The 20,341-nt window shown below is 38.6% G+C and overlaps 1 protein-coding gene across 1 annotated transcript in view; it reads right to left on the bottom strand.

Annotated features, from left to right (window-relative positions):
• Positions 1-2,746: 2,746 nt before the first annotated feature.
• DCHS2 (dachsous cadherin-related 2) overlaps positions 2,747-20,341 on the bottom strand; it is a 243,217-nt gene continuing 225,622 nt past the window's right edge. Inside the window, exons 17-20 of the mRNA XM_042983735.1 lie at positions 10,923-11,053; positions 8,624-8,910; positions 7,589-7,721; positions 2,747-5,424 (exon numbers count right to left, since the gene is read on the bottom strand). Of these exons, the coding sequence (XP_042839669.1) occupies positions 2,807-5,424; positions 7,589-7,721; positions 8,624-8,910; positions 10,923-11,053 (3,169 nt within the window). The 3' untranslated portion in view covers positions 2,747-2,806. The remainder of the gene's footprint in view (positions 5,425-7,588; positions 7,722-8,623; positions 8,911-10,922; positions 11,054-20,341) is intronic.

Raw genomic sequence — 20,341 nt, 5'->3', positions numbered from 1 at the left:
ACAGGCTTTTTTTTTTTTTCCCCTTTCTTTGCCCAGGAATCTTTTTTGGAGGCCAATTCAATGATTACTACTAGGACATGGAATTTTGATATCCATTTGGTACTGATTTACACCAGTATTTTTAAGGCTGCCAACAAGAAAGTCCAGAATTTCAGGCAGCCAAAATTCCACAAGAGACAACTGTCTTTTATTTTATAGCTTATGAATTTGGGGCTTAATATGATTTTCCACTAACAAGTTCTGTACCCCCTCCAGAGTGCTAAAGCCGGTGTGTAGATCAGCAAAGTAACACAGAACATATGAGGCAAGTTAATATTAAACTTGAAGGAAAACTATACAAATTATATTGTTTACTTAGGAAAAAAGCACTCTAGTTGAAAGGGCCGACGTATGATTTATTGCAAACACTCAGCCAGTGTGTTCACATTTTCAGTTTAACTCTACTAGCAGCAGTGGTTTGGTGGCCGTGTGGCATTGGATACGGTATAATGAAGTCGTCAATTAAAAATCCACTAGATATTGGTAAGGAATAGCTCTAAATACTTCATGTCTTCTGTTTTTATTAAATGTCTAGAAAAATGCAGAATCATGTCCGGAATGGACAATAAATCATAGGCCAGTAACTCAGGGAAGAATTCGATGGATGACTCTTTTTAAACAGAAGTAAATAAAGAACCTGTTTAATTAAAAACAACAAAATGTTTTTGGTTCCTAGAAATAAATCTGTTACAAAACAACACTTCCATATATAATTAGGAAAAAAAATCAGTGTAGGTTTTCTTTTGTAGGCTCAAAGTAATCTTTTGAAGGAAGCCAAGGAGAGAATAAATATTGGAACACTGAAATGATTAACGTTTTTTAGGAAAACCATGAAATCTTCTTCCCTGTATGCCATGAAAAAAAGAAACATGCATCCATCCTTTAATTGTTCCATGACTAAATGACTTTCCCTAGGATTCTAGGCTCGTCCAAAAACCTTCATGTTTTATATAATTTATGATATGATTTTATACACTTGTTCCTGATCTAAGAGTCAGAAGATATGTAACTAATAAAATCAGCATAGGAAGTCTTAGAATTATTTACCTACAAAACCAGGTATCAAACATGGCGTCCTGCAATGTTTTCCAGCTAAGAGAAGTATCTCACGGAATTTTACAGATGAGGCCTATTGAAAAAAATAAAGGAAATATTTCTACAGCAGAAGCTCATATTAACTATTAAGAAAACCACAGCAGGGGCGCCTGGTTGGCTCAGCTGGTTAAGCATCCAGCTTAGGCTCAGGTCATGATCTTGTAGTTCATGAGTTCAAGCCCCACATCAGGCTCTGTGCTGACAGCTCAGAGCCTGGAGCCTGCTTCGGATTCTGTCTCCCTCTATCTCTGCCCCTCCCTACTCGCTCTCTTTCTCTCTTGAAAATAAATAAACATTAAAAAATTAAAAAACAAACAAGCAGAAAACCATATCAGATGCCTTCTAGGCTTGACATTGGGATCCTAAACTCTTATCCCAATGCCTGGTTGTGTTGCCTACCATGGATGACTTCTGGACCATCAGGAGCAGCATGCACTCTGCTTTCCTGGAAGGGATAAGGATCTTTGAAGGATTCTCGGGCTCACCAGAGAGAAGGATATAACATTACATGTAAGCACCACATAACACCACTATATATCTGAAACAGTAGCTGTACAAAACAGAATTATTTTCACCATGTTTCCAAACTGCTCCAATGACAGTTAAAGCTAAACATGACTATGAACAAATGGAAGAGAGACTTCTGACATCCATTCTTAACTTTTATAGTAGAAATATTTATATAAAAAAATCTTCATTTAAAAATATATTGCTAAATTACTCTATGAAATTTGTTATTAGCTAATAACATAATTTTATCTATGCAAACTTCTAAAAGTGACTCTGAATGGATAAATTATTTCGCACCAAAAGTTATTGTATCTCAAAGAAAATAAAATGAAGGAATTTCTACAAATATTAATCTTCAGAATTTAATGTGTATACCTGTACTGTGTTATAAGACAGAGCATTGAAAAAAAAACTCATTGTATTTATAAAGAAGGCTAAGGAAATATATCTTAGGTGGCAGTCAACCATATACTTATTGCTTTTATCAATCCTGGCCCTCTATCAAGAACATGCATTCTGGTTCATTTAATCAGGAATAGTTTTCTTATTTGGTACAGTTATGACAAATTTCATTCTTAACTTCTCATTAGATTTCCAAAAGACACCACATTAAAATTCAAATTATGGCAAAACTCTGTAAGTGTAGCATATGGGGAAAGTAGAGAAATACATCTCTAAACATATCGGATCTAAGAAAATCACTTCATTTTAAAATCGAAGTTTATCCTCCCCAGTTTCTCCTTTCCATTATTTTTATGTTCTATACTCATTCCTTATTCAGTCTTTAGTAATTTATTTTAGATATAGCAGTATAACCAGCAGTAATGTGACTAGACTGCACTATACTTATTTCCATATATTTTCATACAAGCATTTTGGCAGTCAGTCAAATTCATTGTGTCCTTTGGAGATCTGATCATAGAGAAAACTAATGACCGAATATACACGAGTTATATATACAAACTTGAGTCCTGAGAGCAAAACATAAAGGTTAAAAGAGGGGGTAACTTCTCATTAAGGCTGAATGAAATTCAAGAAATTTAAATGAGGAGGTTCTGAAATCCCTCACTACGTTGTAGCCAATCTTAAGAAGCTAGCCTAAGAATGTCTTGTTCAACCATTCATGACCATTGGTGAGCGAGTGTTGGGCATCACAATCATGTTATATTTGAACTTCATCTTCTGCTTTAAGTTCACGGCACGTACCACTTAGATGTGTTCCTAATGATTCCCCATCTGAAAACAGTGGGGTCCTGGCAGGGGTCTGTGTGGTCAGCAGGAAAAGAGATGGTGAAAAGCTAGGGGTCGAGGCTTCCGGCAGAGAACTGAGATGGTAGGGAAGGGGGGAGTGTGGGTATTTCTGGAGCACTTGACCTGGGGTTCTGGCTGGCATTCTTGGTGGAACTGCTTTAATCCCAGGCTGGGCTACTGCTGTTATCAAAGGTGGTGGAATAACTAAAGATTTCTCTTTTGGAATGCCCGGTGTATGTAAGTGTTCATCCTTTAGTTTTGCAATATCGTTAAATACTGAGGCAAGAGGTTGGAACTTGGGTTCCCAACTGAGGAGATTATCCCAGTGGTAGCTGCCTCTCACATCATGATCAGAGGTTCTCTGGGTGGAAAGAGCTGCACACCTTGCTTCCTGATCATCTGAAATAAAGACGAACTCTCTCCTGACATCAGCCAGGATGTTCTCTTTTATCTCTCTCTTCTTTAGTGTCTGGGGTAACACATTATTTTGAGCATAGGTTGTACCACAGCCTTCTTTATCTTCCTCAAATGTATGGCTGGTTTCTGCTGTTTCAGCAGTGACCACCACATCAGTTTCTCCAGACAAGCAGGAGAGCTGATCTGAGTCCCTCGGGATTCCAGAGTCTGGGACCCTGGATTCCCGATCACTCAGAGCTGAGCCAGAGTCCTTTCTGTAAGGATGCTCATTTATCCTCTGGATTTCCTTATCTTCTGCACTTTCTCCTTCCACAGAACAGTGGCCGCTGGAGTTTGAGTGCCTGTACAGATTCACAATGTCTTTCTCCATGATACTTATTAAACTCAACCACTCAGGCATGGCATCCACAGTCACCGCCTCATTACGGCACTCATTAGCTTTTTGGAAGGGCTTGAGCATGCTGCCATCTGTGGTCAGTCTCAAATTGATATCTGAGGATGATGATGTTTTCTTTTCTTCATAATTGTGTGTTGTGTCTTTTTGTTTATGTCTTAAAATCAATACAATTAGTATGAAGATGAGTATCAGAAACACCAAAAAGGAGACTGTGACGCTGATGGAAAAGCTGCTACCTGATATTGCTGAGTGTTGTCCTTCTGAGAAAGAAGACACATTTACAAAAACAGCACAAAATGTAAACTTGGAGTCCGGTTTGGGGCTATGAGCGATTATTTTCATTTCAATGATGTCTTGTTCACGGACTTGACTTCTTATCAGGGGAAGTGCTCTAGTCAAATAAATATTTCCATTAGTTTTATTTACTAAAAAGAAAGGAGATGGAGTTTCCAAAGAGTAAAGAATAACTCCATCAATACCAGCATCTGCATCTGATGCTTCCACTTTGCCAATCAACTGTCTTATTTTATTCTTTTCTGGAAGGTTGAAAAAATACTGATCTTGAGTAAAAATGGGTTCAAACTCATCTATCCCTTCAATATCCACCCAAACCATTAAAGAGGCTGCTGAGTCCCCTTTGTCTTTTGCCTGAACTGTGAGGCAGTATTTATTGTCATTTTCATAGTCAAGGACTTGCTTAGTGTGAATATCCCCTGTTAAAGGGTCAATGAGGAAGGGATGATGATCACGAGGCATCCCGTGAGTGGTAGAACAGGGCGATAAAATAGAATAGGTCAATTCTCCATAAGGACCTGCATCAAAATCCAAAGCGTTTACGGAACATACAGTGGAGAAAACAGGGACATTTTCAGGAACAACACAATTTAAGTTTGAGAACATAAACTGAGGTGCATGGTCATTATCATCCAGGACATTGATAAACACAACCGCAAAAGAAAAATGCTTCCTTTCTTCATCTGAAGCTTGAATAGTTAAGGTGAATTTTGTCGTTTCTTCATAATCCAAAGGTTTAATCAAATAAAGAACTCCAGTTTTTTCTTCCAAGTGAAAATGCCCCCTCTCATTTCCAGAGATGATGTGGTAGATGATTTCTGCATGTGGACCCACATCACAGTCGTTTGCAGAGACCACAGTGATGTGACTCCCTAGAGGGGTACTTTCCTTGACATGGGCATGATATTTCAGACTGCTGAATTTAGGTGGATTATCATTGACATCAAGTACTTCTATTGATACAATGGCTGTAGAGCTCAATGGAGGGCAGCCATGGTCAGATGCCACAATGACAAGGTTATGACTGGCAGCTACTTCTCTGTCCAGGCTACGAAGCAACACCAGGTAACCAGCTTGCTTATAAGGATCTTCTGAATGAGTGAAACTAGTTTCTACATGGAAATTATTCTGTGAATTACCACTGATGATCGAATAATCAACGTATGTGTTTTCACGGGTCCAGTCACGGTCCATGGTTGAAAATGTGAGAAGCGTGCCTCCAATTTGAGCATCTTCACTCAAACTAAGATTATAATATTCTACTGCAAACTCAGGGGCATAATTGTTCATATCTTGTATTTCTATTTCTACTAAGGTAAGAGCGCTCAGGTCAGGAATGCCACCATCACTGGCTTCAACGAGAAACTGAATTGTTGATATTTTATCCAGAGGTAATACAGGATTGATAGTAAATATTGTGCCTGAAAAATAAGACATAGCATTTCAATGCTGTGAAATTAAATTTTCATGATCCACTTGTCAGCAAATATTTATCAAATATTTACTAATGTGTTGTTTTTACTTGCTAAGTTTTGTTATTTAAGTTACAACCAAGAGTAACTCCAAAGAGAAATTTTAAATTATTGTATTTAGACTTTTGTAACACTTGAGATCCAGAAGTAATACTCCTGGCAGTCACTCTATTAAATATATGTGCTGTTTGAAGATGACTTTGCTACAAATGTGTCTTAATTTTATTTTTGTAAAATAAACTGTTCCATTACTATTTCTTAAGAAAATGTATTCTTATTTGAAAAGCATATACTCCATTCTACTACCCATAGACACATGTATAGATATTCTAGAATAAAGCTATTTATTCTGGAAATACTGGGTGACGTTCAGTCTAGTCAAATGAAGGTAATATATATGATAATGCAGATTTTCAACTATTGCTTAATTATAAAGGTGTCTTTCCTAAACCCTTTTTGTTAATTTGGTAAGTGGTTTTTCCTCTTATTGATGAAATATATTTAACAAATTTTGTTGTTTTTAATATAGAAATATGTAATTAGGGTCCCACCATGAACTAACTCGATCTGATAACATTTAATGTTTTAAAAACCTCCTAATCAATATCGTAATTGCAAAGTATTGATAACACATGTCAAGGAAGAATGTTGCCAGGATGGAGTGCTCAGAGGGACCACCTTATACACTGTGACGGGCTGTGGCCAGGACACCAGCTGATGTCACCTGAGCACTGTGCATCCCCCAAAAAAGAGAGAGAAGAAAAGATCTTAGAGCCAAATATCTGACATGTTTACATCCATACAGCAGCATTCACCCACAGCCTGCATGGCAACATGACCTACTTGTTGCAACCCTCCATGGGCCGCATACTGGTCTTTGGTGATTAAATTCTTCTTTAGGGCAATCCTGAGGTTAATTGTTTATTGAGATATAGTTAACATATGCCATCATGTTATTTTCAGATGTAAAACTAAGGATTCTATACCTGTATATATTGCAAAGTGATCCCCACAATAAGTCTAGTTACCATCTGTCATCCTCAGGTTAATTTTTTATTATTAAAAAAATGTTTTTAGTGCTTATTCATTTTTGAGAGACAGAGAGACACAGAGCATGAGTGGGGTGAGGGGCAGAGAGACAGGGAGACACAGAATCGGAAGCAGGCTCCAGGCTCTGAGCTGTTAGCACAGAGCCCGACGCGGGGCTCGAACTCAGAAACTGCGAGATCGTGACCTGAGCTGAAGTTGGACACTTAACCGACTGAGTCACCCAGGTACCCCCTGAGGTTAGTTTTTAAATCAGCTCTCACTTATGAAATAATGCAATGGTGGGTAGAGATGGGGAACACATAGTGTGACATGTCCCAGGACCTGTTCTTTTCTGGAGTGTGCTCTGCTAGGGACCTTGTTTTCCTAATGATAATATCATATCAAATTTAGTTTTTAATTTCTACTCATTGCTATGTTTCCTCTATACAATTCTTAACCGTTCTAATCTGAAATCACTTGCCTCAATGCATTTCATGACCACAAGTGACTTGCTCTCTGATAAAAAGACAAAGAGCCTTGGAAGGCATCAAATAAACCAGAAAAAATACCACAATAATTTTTCTCAGTAGAGATGCGCAAATCATTTCCCTTTTTCAATTTTTTGTCCTTATTGAATGTATTATGCTATTACTGAACTTTTTGTACTTGGCTTGGAAAAAAAGCTTCCACACTCTTGTAACACGAAGTCCTCAGTACTAAATGAATCCCTTCGACTACATTCTGTTGCTTGTTGAGGCCTGGGATAATTACCCAAACTGTCCTTAGTTGGACTGATCAACTGGGTGTTTACTACATTGGGGTCTCTGAAATCCTGCACATTTGCCAGCATGTAATCAATTCCTTTTGCCTTCCAGCCATTGAGATGTTGGAGAAGAGAAATAACACCAGGGTTTGCTACCACAGCATTTGATGTGCAGAGAAATAAGAAGGGTGGCATCTATAATACCGGGGGGGGGGGGGCGGGTGAGGTGGAAGCGTTTTAGGAGCATTTGGAAAAGATTACTGCAGCCTTCCACCCTGTAACTCGAACCTACGAACACTAAAGCCACTATGAATAACTCACCATTCATTGGATCAATTGAAAATTCCTTTGACGAAGAAAGGATCCTGTAAGAAATGTTCTCATTGCTTTCTATGTCTGTGGCTCCCACAGTCAGCACCGAGTACCCTACAGGCACCGATTCGGGAACAGTGGCCTGAAGGAAAAAAGACAGAAATGAGCCCTGTGCTTCCAGGCAGAGATATTTTCAGGAACAAGGCCAGAAAGTAAAAATCACTGTATTCATTTTGCTTATGGAAAATACACACATTAATTTATAGAGTTGACATATTAAGAACATTATTTTGTAGACCTAGAATTCAGAAAAACAAAATGAAAAAAAGTTTTCATTTACTTTTGAGTTTTATTATGACAAAAATTCCATCTAAATTATTTCTGCATGGTAGAGGATAGTTAGCAAATTCACTATTATAGTATTACATTATGTACATTGTATAATTTAGCAAGCCTTCACAGAAAATCATTACTTAGGTTAGTTTCTTTTCTGTGTTTATGCTTCAACCATGCATTTGCTACATTCAGAAGTCCTGACGCCCATTTCCAAGTATTTAGCTGAATGCTATTATTGTCCTTACTTCTATAAACATACACTGAGATCTGCAGCAAATCAAATTTCCACTTTACAGTTTTGTTCATGACTTATCTCTGCAAAATGTTCATCACTATATTCCAAAACTATCTCTAGGAAAGAAAGGGTTTTCCCAAGTTAACTGCTGAGAATCTAAACCGCCTTATTGTCTGGTAGCTTTACAAATATTAGGTCAGTTGTGATTGTTATGGCCAACTGGACTCCAATCTCTACAAATGAAAACAATGGCAATATACATACATAAGAAACTGAATTGAATGAGCTACTTAATTCCATATTTACTTACCATAGCCTCCATGATATTGAATATAAAACCCTCAGCGTCAAGTAAGGCTCTAAACACCATGAATACCGTCTGCCTAAATCCGTTTATCAACAATGGTAGGCTTACATTATTCCCCATTCTTTCCAGTCTGGCTGTGGTTTCAGCATATCTTTGAGCTCTTTACCTGGTAAGAATCTTGAGAAAATACTGGTGGATTATCGTTGACATCCAACACACGGACCATGAGTGTTCCCTCTGTGTGATGCACAGTATCAGAAATTTGGATGAGCAGCTCATATTCAGTAGCTTCTTCAAAATCCAATGTTTTCACTAGCATCACCGCTCCAGTGTTCCGATCAATGGCAAACTTCGTTCCAGGATTACTCTCTTTGGCGAAATTGAAGATGAAAGCTGGATTCAAATCCACATCATGAACGGATATCTGAGTCACAATCACACCAGGCAAAGAATCTGGAATAGTCATGACCAATGTCAGCCTCCATTAAAATGCATCCTTTGAAATACTTTTCTTTAATAGTTCAATCCAAACATTTTAACTTTAAGTCCAACATGAGTTGCTGTTTCTTGGCATGATTTCTCATACGAAGCTCATTATGAGCCGAACAAAAACTCTGAAGAATTTATGAGCCCAATAAAGTGAAAATTTACCACTGAGTAGGGAATTGAGGAGGTAGAGCATATTCGATTCTTATATTGCATTTTTTGTCGTATGCGTGCAACACAATTCCAGGACCAAGAAACATTCTCAGCCACTTATTTGTATACATAGTTTCTGTATTAAAATCATATAAACATAGGGGATATGGGTGGGAAGAAGGTTATTACTCAAAACATTAATACAAAGCATACAGTTTTGAAAAGTAAGCAAGATTTAAGTGAAAATATTTGTATACGAAAGTTAGAAATATAGTTCCTTGTATTTATTTTGTAAAATTATTTCCTTTGGGGTGGCACATACACTGCTTCCTTCTCTTAAAATCTGACTCCCCAAATTATCCAGACTGTTGAAAGACAAAGTATACATTGTGCTAGTGATAAAAGCAAATCTCTAATATCCTTCACCAAAACAAAAATCACAAAAGAGATGGCATGCTAAGTGCCTAACACACTATATGTTCTTTAGTCTAAACTGTCACAAAAGAGACCTCATTTTTTAAAATATTTACTTATTTTTGGGAAAGCACAAGTGGAGGAGGCACAGAGAGAGAGGGGTTCAGAGGATCTGAAGCGGGCTCTGTGCTGACAGCAGTAAACTCACTAACTGCGAGATCATGACCTGACCAAAGTCAGACGCTCAACTGACTGAGCCACCCGCGTGCTCCAAGGGACCTCATTTTTAAGCTTACAAGTATGGTGCAGGTAGAAAGGAGAGGGCAACATACTCAGAACAGTTCTCCTGTCTATGAGACTCATTGTAATTTTCATATTTTAGGCTTGAACATTCTGGTTGTGCATCAACCATCCCTTACCCTATTCAGTACATTTTGATTTATGCCATCTGTTCTCGTGATGTATTTACAATGGGTACATTGCTGCATTTTGATGCTAATGCATGTGCTTAAGAATAGGACCTTCGGTAAAAGCAAATGAAAATATATCAAATGGATGAGAGGCAGAACTGGAAAACTTTTTATTTGTAGAACACTTTAGAGTATTTTTAGGTATCTCCACACATCTACAAACAGATCCCTCTGTGCGCAGTAATTTGTCTGGAAAGTGAGCATACTAAAAGGTTTGAAACATCTTAGGAGTGAGTTGGATATTAAGAGTAAAAGGACAGTGACAAGAGAGGGGTGAGCACTTTTTGTAATTTCAATGATAAAAGAGTTGGGTTGGATTTACCAGTACAGCCCTTGACCATGGACAAATTTGGGACTGCAGACTACGGAGTCATATAACCCAGAGACCCAAACAATTAAGATTAATTAGCACATCATGTAAAATTTAATAGTTTCTCCCTCCACCATGAATGTGGGTAAAGTCTTTCTGTAAATGCTTAAGTTTAGTTTACACTAGAGGGAAGCAATGGCTTTGTGTGGTGAGTACCCCTTCACTTACTACTTGCCATAAATATACTGCAAAGACTGACAAAATTATCTAAGGACATCGCTCCTTCTCAGGGGATCATCACAGTCGGCTAAGTAGGCTTCTCCATAGCGGAGATTTCATTTTTGAGAACTATGGGCACACAAAAAAGAAGCTGTGTGGAATGACACTTTGAGCCTTGGTAATTGGCCTCCTGATGACTTAAATGCAAATCCCAGCTTTGACATTCAACTTCTCTGACATTTGATATTAGAACTTTTGACCATCCATTTTCTGTTCTGTAAAATGAAGACAGAAGCAGTCTGTGTTGCATGGCTGTTGAGGATTAGTACTTATCTTTGATATAATGCCTGGCTGAGAAAATGGTAGATGATATTACACAAGTTAAAACCATGATTCCAAACTGCCACACTTACTTTCTGCAATTTCCACTGCTCCAGAGGGGAGAAAAGCCGGGGCATTGTCATTTGTATCGGTCACCTGTATCTTGATCACACTTGTACCAGAAAGGCTGGGCACCCCCTTATCTGTGGCTTGCACAATCAAGCTGGTTTGGAAAAGAATCAAGGAATGTAATCCGTTATCCAGAGAATTAGAAAAATAACAAATATCAAATATCCAGCTGACAACTTAAAAATGAGCTGACTAGCTACTTTTATAATTCTCCGCCTGCCTTTTTCTAAATGGTATCATTTAAGAAATTTATTTCATAAGAATGGTACCCTGAAATTTATTTATTTACTTATTTTGTTTTTTTTAATGTTTACTTATTTTTGAAAGAGAAAGAGAGACAGAGTGTGTGTGGGGTAGGGGCAGAGAGAGAGAAGGAGACACAGAATCTGAAGCAGGTTCCAGGCTCCGAGCTGTCAGCAGAGCCCAATGCGGGGCTCAAACCCATGAACTGTGAGATCACGACCTGAGCCGAAGTCAGATGCTTAACCGATTGAGCCACCCAGGCACCCCTGAAATTTATTTATTTTTGATGCATTTAGAAAATAAAATCCAGCAAGCCACCAGGGGTCATGTGGCATTTAAAACAAAGGAACCATTTCTGGAGACAGACCGTAGAATTCAGTCCTTTCCTACCAAGAACAACCTAAAAAGTAAGAACACCGACACCTGTTCTTTGGATAAGTAGACTGCCTCCACCTTATCATGAATGGCCTGGATATTACTACATATTTCCACTTTACTGTACCAACAAAAGACAGAGCCACTAAGTGAGTGTTTTGTATTGATATGTTTTTAGATCCAAATTCCAAATCAATAGAAACTATAGAATTGAGAGAGGACACTGCATGATTAACACATTTACAAAAATGGATGATTGGCCAGAATTATAGAGTCAGGTGAAAAATTTCATGATTGACAAGAATTTACATGTAGTGATTTCATCACTCTTGGATGATGGTACAACTGTCTCCAGAAACTAAATTAGAAACCTTATTAGTGTGTTCAACTTCTCCATTTCTATTACCACCTTTCCAACACCCAACTAATTATGAATCTTATGGATTTTACCTCCTGAATAGCACTTGGATCAGTGTCCCCAGCCGTTGCACTCTTGCCTTCAGAAGCTCCGGTAGGCTGATCAAACATCCTGCTTTGCCTGGGACTGAAGGGTTTCCTGAGACATGGGACTTTCAGGTTTTTTTTAAAACCAGGAGAGTCCTGGGCAGACCAGAACAAGTTGATCTCTGTAGCCTCATTCCCTCATAATCTTTACCTGGAACGTTCTATCTTCACTATATCCTTTCTCAACTGGATGACTTGTTTGTTCACCAAAATCCCTACTGAAAGTCTCATCTGCTCCTCTTGATCTCCCCCACTGCAACTCAACTGCTCCATCTAAAAACCTGAATTGAAAAGCTGACTTCCCTATAAAAAACGTTTCCTTGGCTCTCCATGTCTACGAGGTAGTCCAGGCCTCAAGCACGTACACACGACCTCCTATGACTTGGCTTCTGCCTGGAATCCCTATCCTCATCCTACCCTCTTGATCTTCTGAAGTTCACATCTCTCTGAGAAGCTTTCACTGACCTCTGGTCTGATTTGGATGCTCCTTTCTCTATCCCACAGCCCCCTGTACATTCCTCTGACACAGCGACTGTCACCCTTTGTTCTTAATGATTTATTATCTGTCCCTCCCGTAAGTTTCTTGAAGACAAGTAAGCTATCTTATTCGATTTTTAAAACTATACGTTGAGTGCTGGTTTCTCAAGATTGTCTAAGATTGTGAATGTATCGTATGACAGAGCCAGGAGTCAAGCCCAGATCCTGGTTGACTAGAAAGCCTGTGCTCTACCATGTGAGCTCCACTACATATTTTCAACATGCCTGTCTTACTTTCTGTGTATATATCATGCCCTAATATATAATCGTTAGCTTTTCACTCCGCTCTAAACACTATGAATTCCAGGAGGGTAGCCGAGTAATGAGCTAAGCTGTCGATCAGAAGACAATCTTTAGTTTCGAGTGGTATTAGTCTTAGCCAGCGGTTGATGCTACCCTTTAAGAAACTGAGTCTTCGAGGTTGACACATTTCTACTTTCTTTTCCCTTAGCTTATCTGTTAAAATGTTCTACCTTTCCAACCTAACATTTAAAAACGGTGTAACCGAAACATCAACTCTTTCTTGGTTTAAATCCCATTTAATGGCAAATAACCACTGGAACTACTGTTTGTGAAGCATGGGGCCTGCCTTCTACACTATCAGAGCTGGGACATCAGTAAAACAACGACTTGAATTTCACACTTCTGGAGCTGCAGAATCATTCCACGTGGAAAGTTTAGTTTTGTGAGCATGGACGTAAGTCAGGTACATATGGAACGATTTTACTAAAAATAAACAAATCATAATGTTCTCTGCCTCTGCTGTCTGCCCCTCCCCAATGTCACGCTAAAAGCTCAGCCAAGACATCAAAGTTATGGCTCTGTCAATTCCACGATAGCTGTAACCACCCTTATTTTTATGTTACAGTTTCAGGGGTTCTATATAATGCCTATGTCAACTTAAATGAGAATCTTTGATATGGTAGAAAGTACACCATTCAGTTTCAAAATAAAAGGATGAGTAAAAAGTTCCTCAATGGCTTGAAGGACAGATGAAAAATTATGAAGGCAGATCCACCGAGATTGTACACATAACTTCTGAGAGACCTCAAGGTTTCTATGATGGCTCCTTGGCAGTCTTTGTAAAACTATCGGTTGTAGCAAGTCCAACTGGCTCCAGGTTTCAGAACTGCTGCCCTGATTAGCACATCAGCAGAGATTATAAATGAAACAGAACAGATTTAGGGCCAGCCTATTCTAATTCAGAGCATATTTCTCTTAATCTATCAACCACAGGAAGCTTCTTTTATCATGTTAAATGTTAGAAGGGACCTTGACCAGGCGGTATCCTTTCTGATTCCCATAATGAATACTGAAGGTGGTAGATGATTTTTCAAAACTCCCTCTCAACAGTATCTTAAATGTCTACCAAGAATTCCATGTTCTTCTGAAACTCTAAGAAAAACAAAAGCTTATCAGCCAACATCAGAAACACCTGTGAAAAGAGCTATGCCTTCTAGTTATATCTACACAGGTGTTATGTCTTCTTCCTCCTGAGATTCTATGAAAATGATAGCAGAAGGACTTAGAGTATATGTCCATAAGATTAAAAGAAAATGGGAGAAGATATTGGCGGGTACAGGTGGTGAGAAGTTTCAACAAGTTTCTGGAAAATGCAAGCAGATTTGGGAGTGGTTACAATAGGTGGGTAAAAGGAAACCACAGATTAAAATATATTTGGAAGAAGATAAGGAGGAGTGGGGAACAGATTCGCCCCCAAGTAACCAATGAGAGGCATAAGACACGATAAAGGGTACAGTGAGACACTGAGCTAAAAATAGCTTGCAGATTATTTTAAATTCAACATAAAGAACCTAAAGAATCAAATCCCCTTGCCCACTGTTCTTCACTCTCAGGCAAAAGAAGGCCTGATTTTCATACTCAGTAAGTAATACTGAGGGACTGTCCTTGTAGAAATGAAAGCCCCTCCCAAAGAAAAAGGAACTCTCTAGATTATGTCATTCTGCATAGTAGTCAACTTCCTCTCTAGTTTATCTGAAAGTGAAGTGTGCTGATCAGTAAGCTCTGGCGGCCCACTCACAGATTCTAATGACTTTGCCATTGCCTCACTCAGAACCATGCATGGTTAGTTACTTACAGCAAGTCTTCAGTATGAAAAGAGAGTGCAAAACAGACAAGGAGAAGAAATAAACCCAAAGGAAACAGATATCTTGAAAGGACAAAAGAAAATATGAAAACAATTCTAATTAATGTCCTTGAAGAGATAGCTGAAGATAATGCATGTATGAAACAAGAACAAAATGCTATGGAAAAGCAGAAGGATCAAGAAAGAGCTTTTGGAATTGAGGTAAGATGGCGGGCTCGCCGTGAGCGGCTGTCAGGGATGAAAATAGGTGTGCCGACAAGCAGATTTTAAAAGCAGTTACTCTTCAGATCATCTTCTTTCATACCACCTGATAAGCAGCTTGATTCACCATGGCATTAGCAGCCATAAAATGGGTGATATCAAAACAGAACTATCTGGAAACACTTATTTCCAATTCAAAACGGAGCTTTATATTGTGTTTGTCATAAATCTACATAGTGTCCTCTTCCAGATAACTATAATTGCAAAGTAGAGCTTGCTTTGACATCTGATGGCAGGACGACAGTGTGCTACCACCTTGTGTGGATATTCCATATGAGCATACAAAAGTATCACAGACATCACAGGAAACTGGATCCTCCAAAAGACAGATGATATTGAGGTTTTCAGGAATCAAAAAGATGTTGTCTTGTATCTCATTTAACATTTGAGAAAATGCAATTGAGTATATTCACTGTTAGAGCAAAACAATAATAAGATTTTTTTTTACATATTAAAAAATAGATTTTGGAAATAAGAAATATAATACGTATACATAATATCTCCTTAAACTCCTTAAAGCAAGGAATAGTTTTTAGCTGATTCTAATCCAAACACATTTTGAATCCTTCTTCTTTACATAATCCAACCTCTCCCTGTGGTTTCTAGGAACGATCTTTTCTAGGTTCTGTTCCTTTTATTCCCTGAATCTATTCTGTTGGCTATTTGCCTCATCCTCAAGTAGTGATAATCCCCCAAATTCTCATTCCCTGGATGAATCTGAAATCTCAATCTTGGATGAAGACCTCTTTCCGGAGCTCCAGATCAGTATTTTAATTGCCTTAGGAGTGTCTTTACTTTTGATCTTGTACTAGTCCTTCAAACTCAAAATGCCCTGAAAAATATCCCAATCCCAATTCCTGCCTTTCCTATGAAGAAATTTCAGAATCACTTTCTATCTCATATCTTGTTGAATAAATTCAACTGTTGACCCTGTTTCCATGGATTCCATATCTGAATCACTTAGCAAGTATGCGCCCTCCTTCCATCCCTGCTGCTTCATCCTGGTAACAACAGATCCTTCACAGCCATTGTCTAGCCTAACTAATCTGTCTGATGCTGGTTCTCTATCTTGTGATGCATCCATTACCAGATGTGTTTTAAAAATAAAGATCTGAGGGGCGCCTGGGTGGCTCAGTCAGTTAAGCATCTGACTCTTGGTTTCAACTCAGGTCATGATTTCCTGGCTTTGTGGGTCTGAGCCCTGCATCCGGTTCTATACTGCCAATGTGGAGCTTGCCTGGGATTCTCTCTTCCTCTCTCTGCCCCTCCCCCACGCATGCTGTTCCTGTCTCTCTCAAAATAAATAAACTTAAAAAAAAATAAAGATCTGAACATGCACTCAATTGCTTTTAGATAGACTATAGAATCAAGTAAAATTTCCATTATATGTAGTATAAAGTCCCTCAAAACTTGACTGCAACCTACCAGCCTCTTTTTTTGTTTGTTTTATTTTTCAGGTCATGGTGAGCTTGTATAACATAAAAATGTGATTTACATATATTGTGAAATTATTATCACAATAACTTAGTTGCCATCCATCATTTCATACAGACACAAAAAATGGAGAAAAACCATGTCAACTATGTTGCATATCACATCCACAATTAAGAGTACTTATTTCCCTTGTAACTGAAACTTTGTACCTTTGACTACCTTTCTCCTTTTCCTCTGTGTCCTCAGCCTCTTTTTCATTACCCCACACACAGGTGCTTCTCAGGTGCATGCACCCCTTGTTACTGCCAAACATACCAAACACTTTTGCATATCCATGAATTTCTGGCTTTTTTCCCAAAATGTCTTTTATTCCTTTTTCATGGGGAATCAACAAAATGGGGTTGCCATTCCAGCGCTGCTGTTTATGAATCATGTATCTTGGAAAAGATAATTAACATTGCAGTCCACTTCCTACCTTGTATACATAACTGCTTTGCACTATTTCTCTCCAGGTTGTAATGAGCCCTCTGTGGAGAGTATGAGTTTAGTGTTGCTCTTTGACCTTGAATATTTATGCTACAGAAATTGAAGTTTTAAACCTTTAACTCATATTTGCCTAAAGTTTTTTTTTCCTTTTATGTTTTGGACTTCATAAATATACAAGTATGGACTTTACAGATTCATTCACATGGTAGAGTAGGAAGCCTACAATGACCACTCACATGGGCAAAAATCCCATCCATTCTACCATTTACACGCTGCATATTTTTTGGCAAAAACCTTTACCTCTCTGAACTTCAATTTCCTCTTTCTGTAAATCTTAATCTGTTATGAAAACTTGACATATAAAGCAGCTCCATAAATGGCAACTATTGTGATTATTTTTTAAGCTTATTTTAAGAGAGAGAGAGACAGAGAGAGAGAATGAACAGGGGAGAGGCAAAGACAGAGGGAGTGAGAGAATCCCAAGCAGGCTTCATGTCATCAGTGCAGAGCTCACAAACTGTGAAATCATGACCTGAACCAAAATTGAGCTGGACATTTAACTGACTGGGCCACCCAGGCACACCTGTAAATATTGTGATTATTAATATGCCTTCTGTCATGGGTTATAATGGCACTTGATTTTTGAGTTCCCTAAAAACAAGAACTCTTTCACACATCTTTACATCCCTGGCCTCACGCTTGGTAAATAGTTTTTAAAAATCAGAAATATCAGTCAGATAGAACCTAAGGGCTATTTTATAATTTGTCATCACCTCTCCACTGAATTTTCTTATATGTGGCTAAATATGAGATCTAAAAGTCATTTAATTTTTATTTAATGCATTTATATTGCATATAATCATAACTGATTTTCCCTTCATTTTATATTGTAAAACAGAGGGTTAGAATTGGGAATGTTTTCTTCAATCTGACAAAATAGCAATACTTCAAAAGGAAAGTCAAAAGGCTAAATGGCACCATTTCCAAAGCATCCACTAATGATGTAGGAGGCTAGGGGAAAATCATCCCGCATTTCCCACTACTTTAAATATCAGCGAAAGCCCTAAAGAGGAAGAGAAGCCAAAGGGGAGAACATAAACAGGCAGGAGATTTAAAATATTTCCTGGCCTTGGTGATAGTGGAGACTGGGGGGCGGGGGTGGGGAGGGTGGCTCAGGGGTGCGTGGGTGTGAGCGCGTGCGCGCGATGGTTGTCTCTTTATCTCTCAGTGGCAGTGTGTGTATAGTTCAAAGTCTCTCAATTCCCGTTTCTCTAGCCTTGAGTGAAATTCTTCATGGGGAATTGGAGAGGGGCACTTTTAAATACTGGGGCCAATTTAGACGTTGGGAACATTGAAATGATGACGCAAATAGGAAAAAGCTGAAAGGAGTCAGATTTAATTGCTAATTAGGCTCCATTGAGTAAAAAGAACGTTAGGGCAGAAAGTCATTACAATCCGGAAATGCTTAGTTCCTAGAACACAGCAGACCTTCAATAATCTCCGAATTTGTAATCACTCAGGTGACACTAGGCTGAGAATTACCTGCAGTCATCTACAGAGAGACAAAACCGGCTCTAGGCTTAAAATGACTGTAGAAACAATGTAGCAGAAATGGGTTTTAACATACTTATACAGCCGGTTTTAATATATTTATACAATAAGTATCATAACAATTGATTACATTAAAATATTACTCAAAAAAATCCTACTGGCTATTACAGGGTAAGTTCTTAAACTTTTAAAATGCTTTTGAAGTCATATTTTGAAATATATTAAACAAAAAGAACTAAACAATCAAATTTTTAGAGCCGGGAAGGTTTTCAGAGGTTAATTAATCCAATCCGCCCTGTAACAGATCCCACTGTAATCCGTTCTCGCAGCTCAACCACATGCGTCTACTGCACTTTCTTCATAAAACATGAAAGTAGCCTGGCCTAGGAGAACATTGGCACTCGGGTCTTTCATATGCCTGTTTTTCCCCTGCGTAGAAGGTCTGCTCTGTAGGCCGTACAGTGGAAACAGCGTGAGTCAAAATCAGAACACTTGGGCGTGAGCCTATGTTTGATCATTAAGTGGTTCTCTGGCCCTCAGCAAGCCACCGTGTGTCTGCTGTCTTACCCTGTGAATGAGAAAATGCTCCTTAGCTTCCTCAGGAGGGGACTCTGAAGATTGAGGGAAACGCCGTATGTGTAAGGCCTTTCAGAAGAATGTACGAAATATATGAATATAAAGCACCCTGAAATGCACAATGAGAAAGCCAAGCCTCTGACCCCAGCTTTGCCCCATGACCACTTCTCCAGAGACAAACAAGGTTAAGTTTGCTATGTTTTCTTCCCAAAGTAGAGTAGATGCGTGTGCCTTGGTTCAGGCCTGCAGAATAAGCCCCAGCGTGCACCTGATTTCTCCCACTCACTCATATAGCCTATGGCTCGCTCCTTATTGGCACTTACAGAGAAACCATGTTCGCCTGTCAAATTGCGTGCAAGGCTGGGCCATCATTCTTGAGGCAATCCCCATACTTGGACATTTTGCATTCCTTAGAGTCTTTTCCTTTTTCTTTTATAGACTGTGATGCCATAACTATATCTGCAGGTATAGCTAGACTTTTGTAGCACTGACTTTTAAAAATGACTAGAAGACCCACAACACTAGTATTCTCTTTTATAGAATTCTGCATAATTCTGTGTACCTTGAACTCTAGACAAAATATATTTAATGTTGAAATGTATGCTTAACAAGATCATTTCTGTTAGGATACAGTACTGCCACAAGGACCCGATGACAGGGTTGTACTTTCATACACAAAACTGAGGACAGACTTAAAAAGAGAGGGGTGCCTGGGTGGCTCAGTCTGTTAAACGTCTGACTTTGGCTCAGGTCATGATCTCGAGGTTTGTGGGTCTGAGCCCTGCATCTGGCTCTGTGCTGACAGCTCAGAGCCTAGAGCCTGGAGCCTGTTTCAGATTCTCTGTCTCCCTCTCTTCCTGCCTTTCATATTCTCCCTCTCTCTCTCTCTCTCTCTCTCTCTCTCTCTCTCTTTGTCTGTCTCTCTTTCTCAGAAATAAACTTTAAGAAAAAAGAATTAAAAAAAGAAATGTCATTCAGTCTTCACTATTTAAAAAAAACAATAACAATTATAGAGCACTCTATAATTCAGTAGGCATTTCACAAATACTGTCTTTTTTAAGGTCTCTCATTTAGTACTTAATAGCATCCAACATTCATAAAAGCTCAGAACTACAGGGGACCCTAAAGTTCTTCCAGTGTAATCACCTCTTCCAAATAGCAAATACTTTCTAAGACTCCTTCAGTGTATCACAAGGGTGATCACAAGTTGGATCAAAGGGAAACATGTTTTACAACTTAAACTTACATAACAGGAAGTCATGGCCAAAGCAACAATTTTGTCAGCAACAAGCAGAATAAATGAGCAAA

Source organism: Panthera tigris, chromosome B1 (assembly GCF_018350195.1).
Source record: "Panthera tigris isolate Pti1 chromosome B1, P.tigris_Pti1_mat1.1, whole genome shotgun sequence".
NCBI lineage: Eukaryota > Metazoa > Chordata > Mammalia > Carnivora > Felidae > Panthera > Panthera tigris.
The sequence above is the reverse complement of the archived record's forward strand: the minus strand, read 5'-3'. Positions and strand labels throughout refer to the sequence as shown.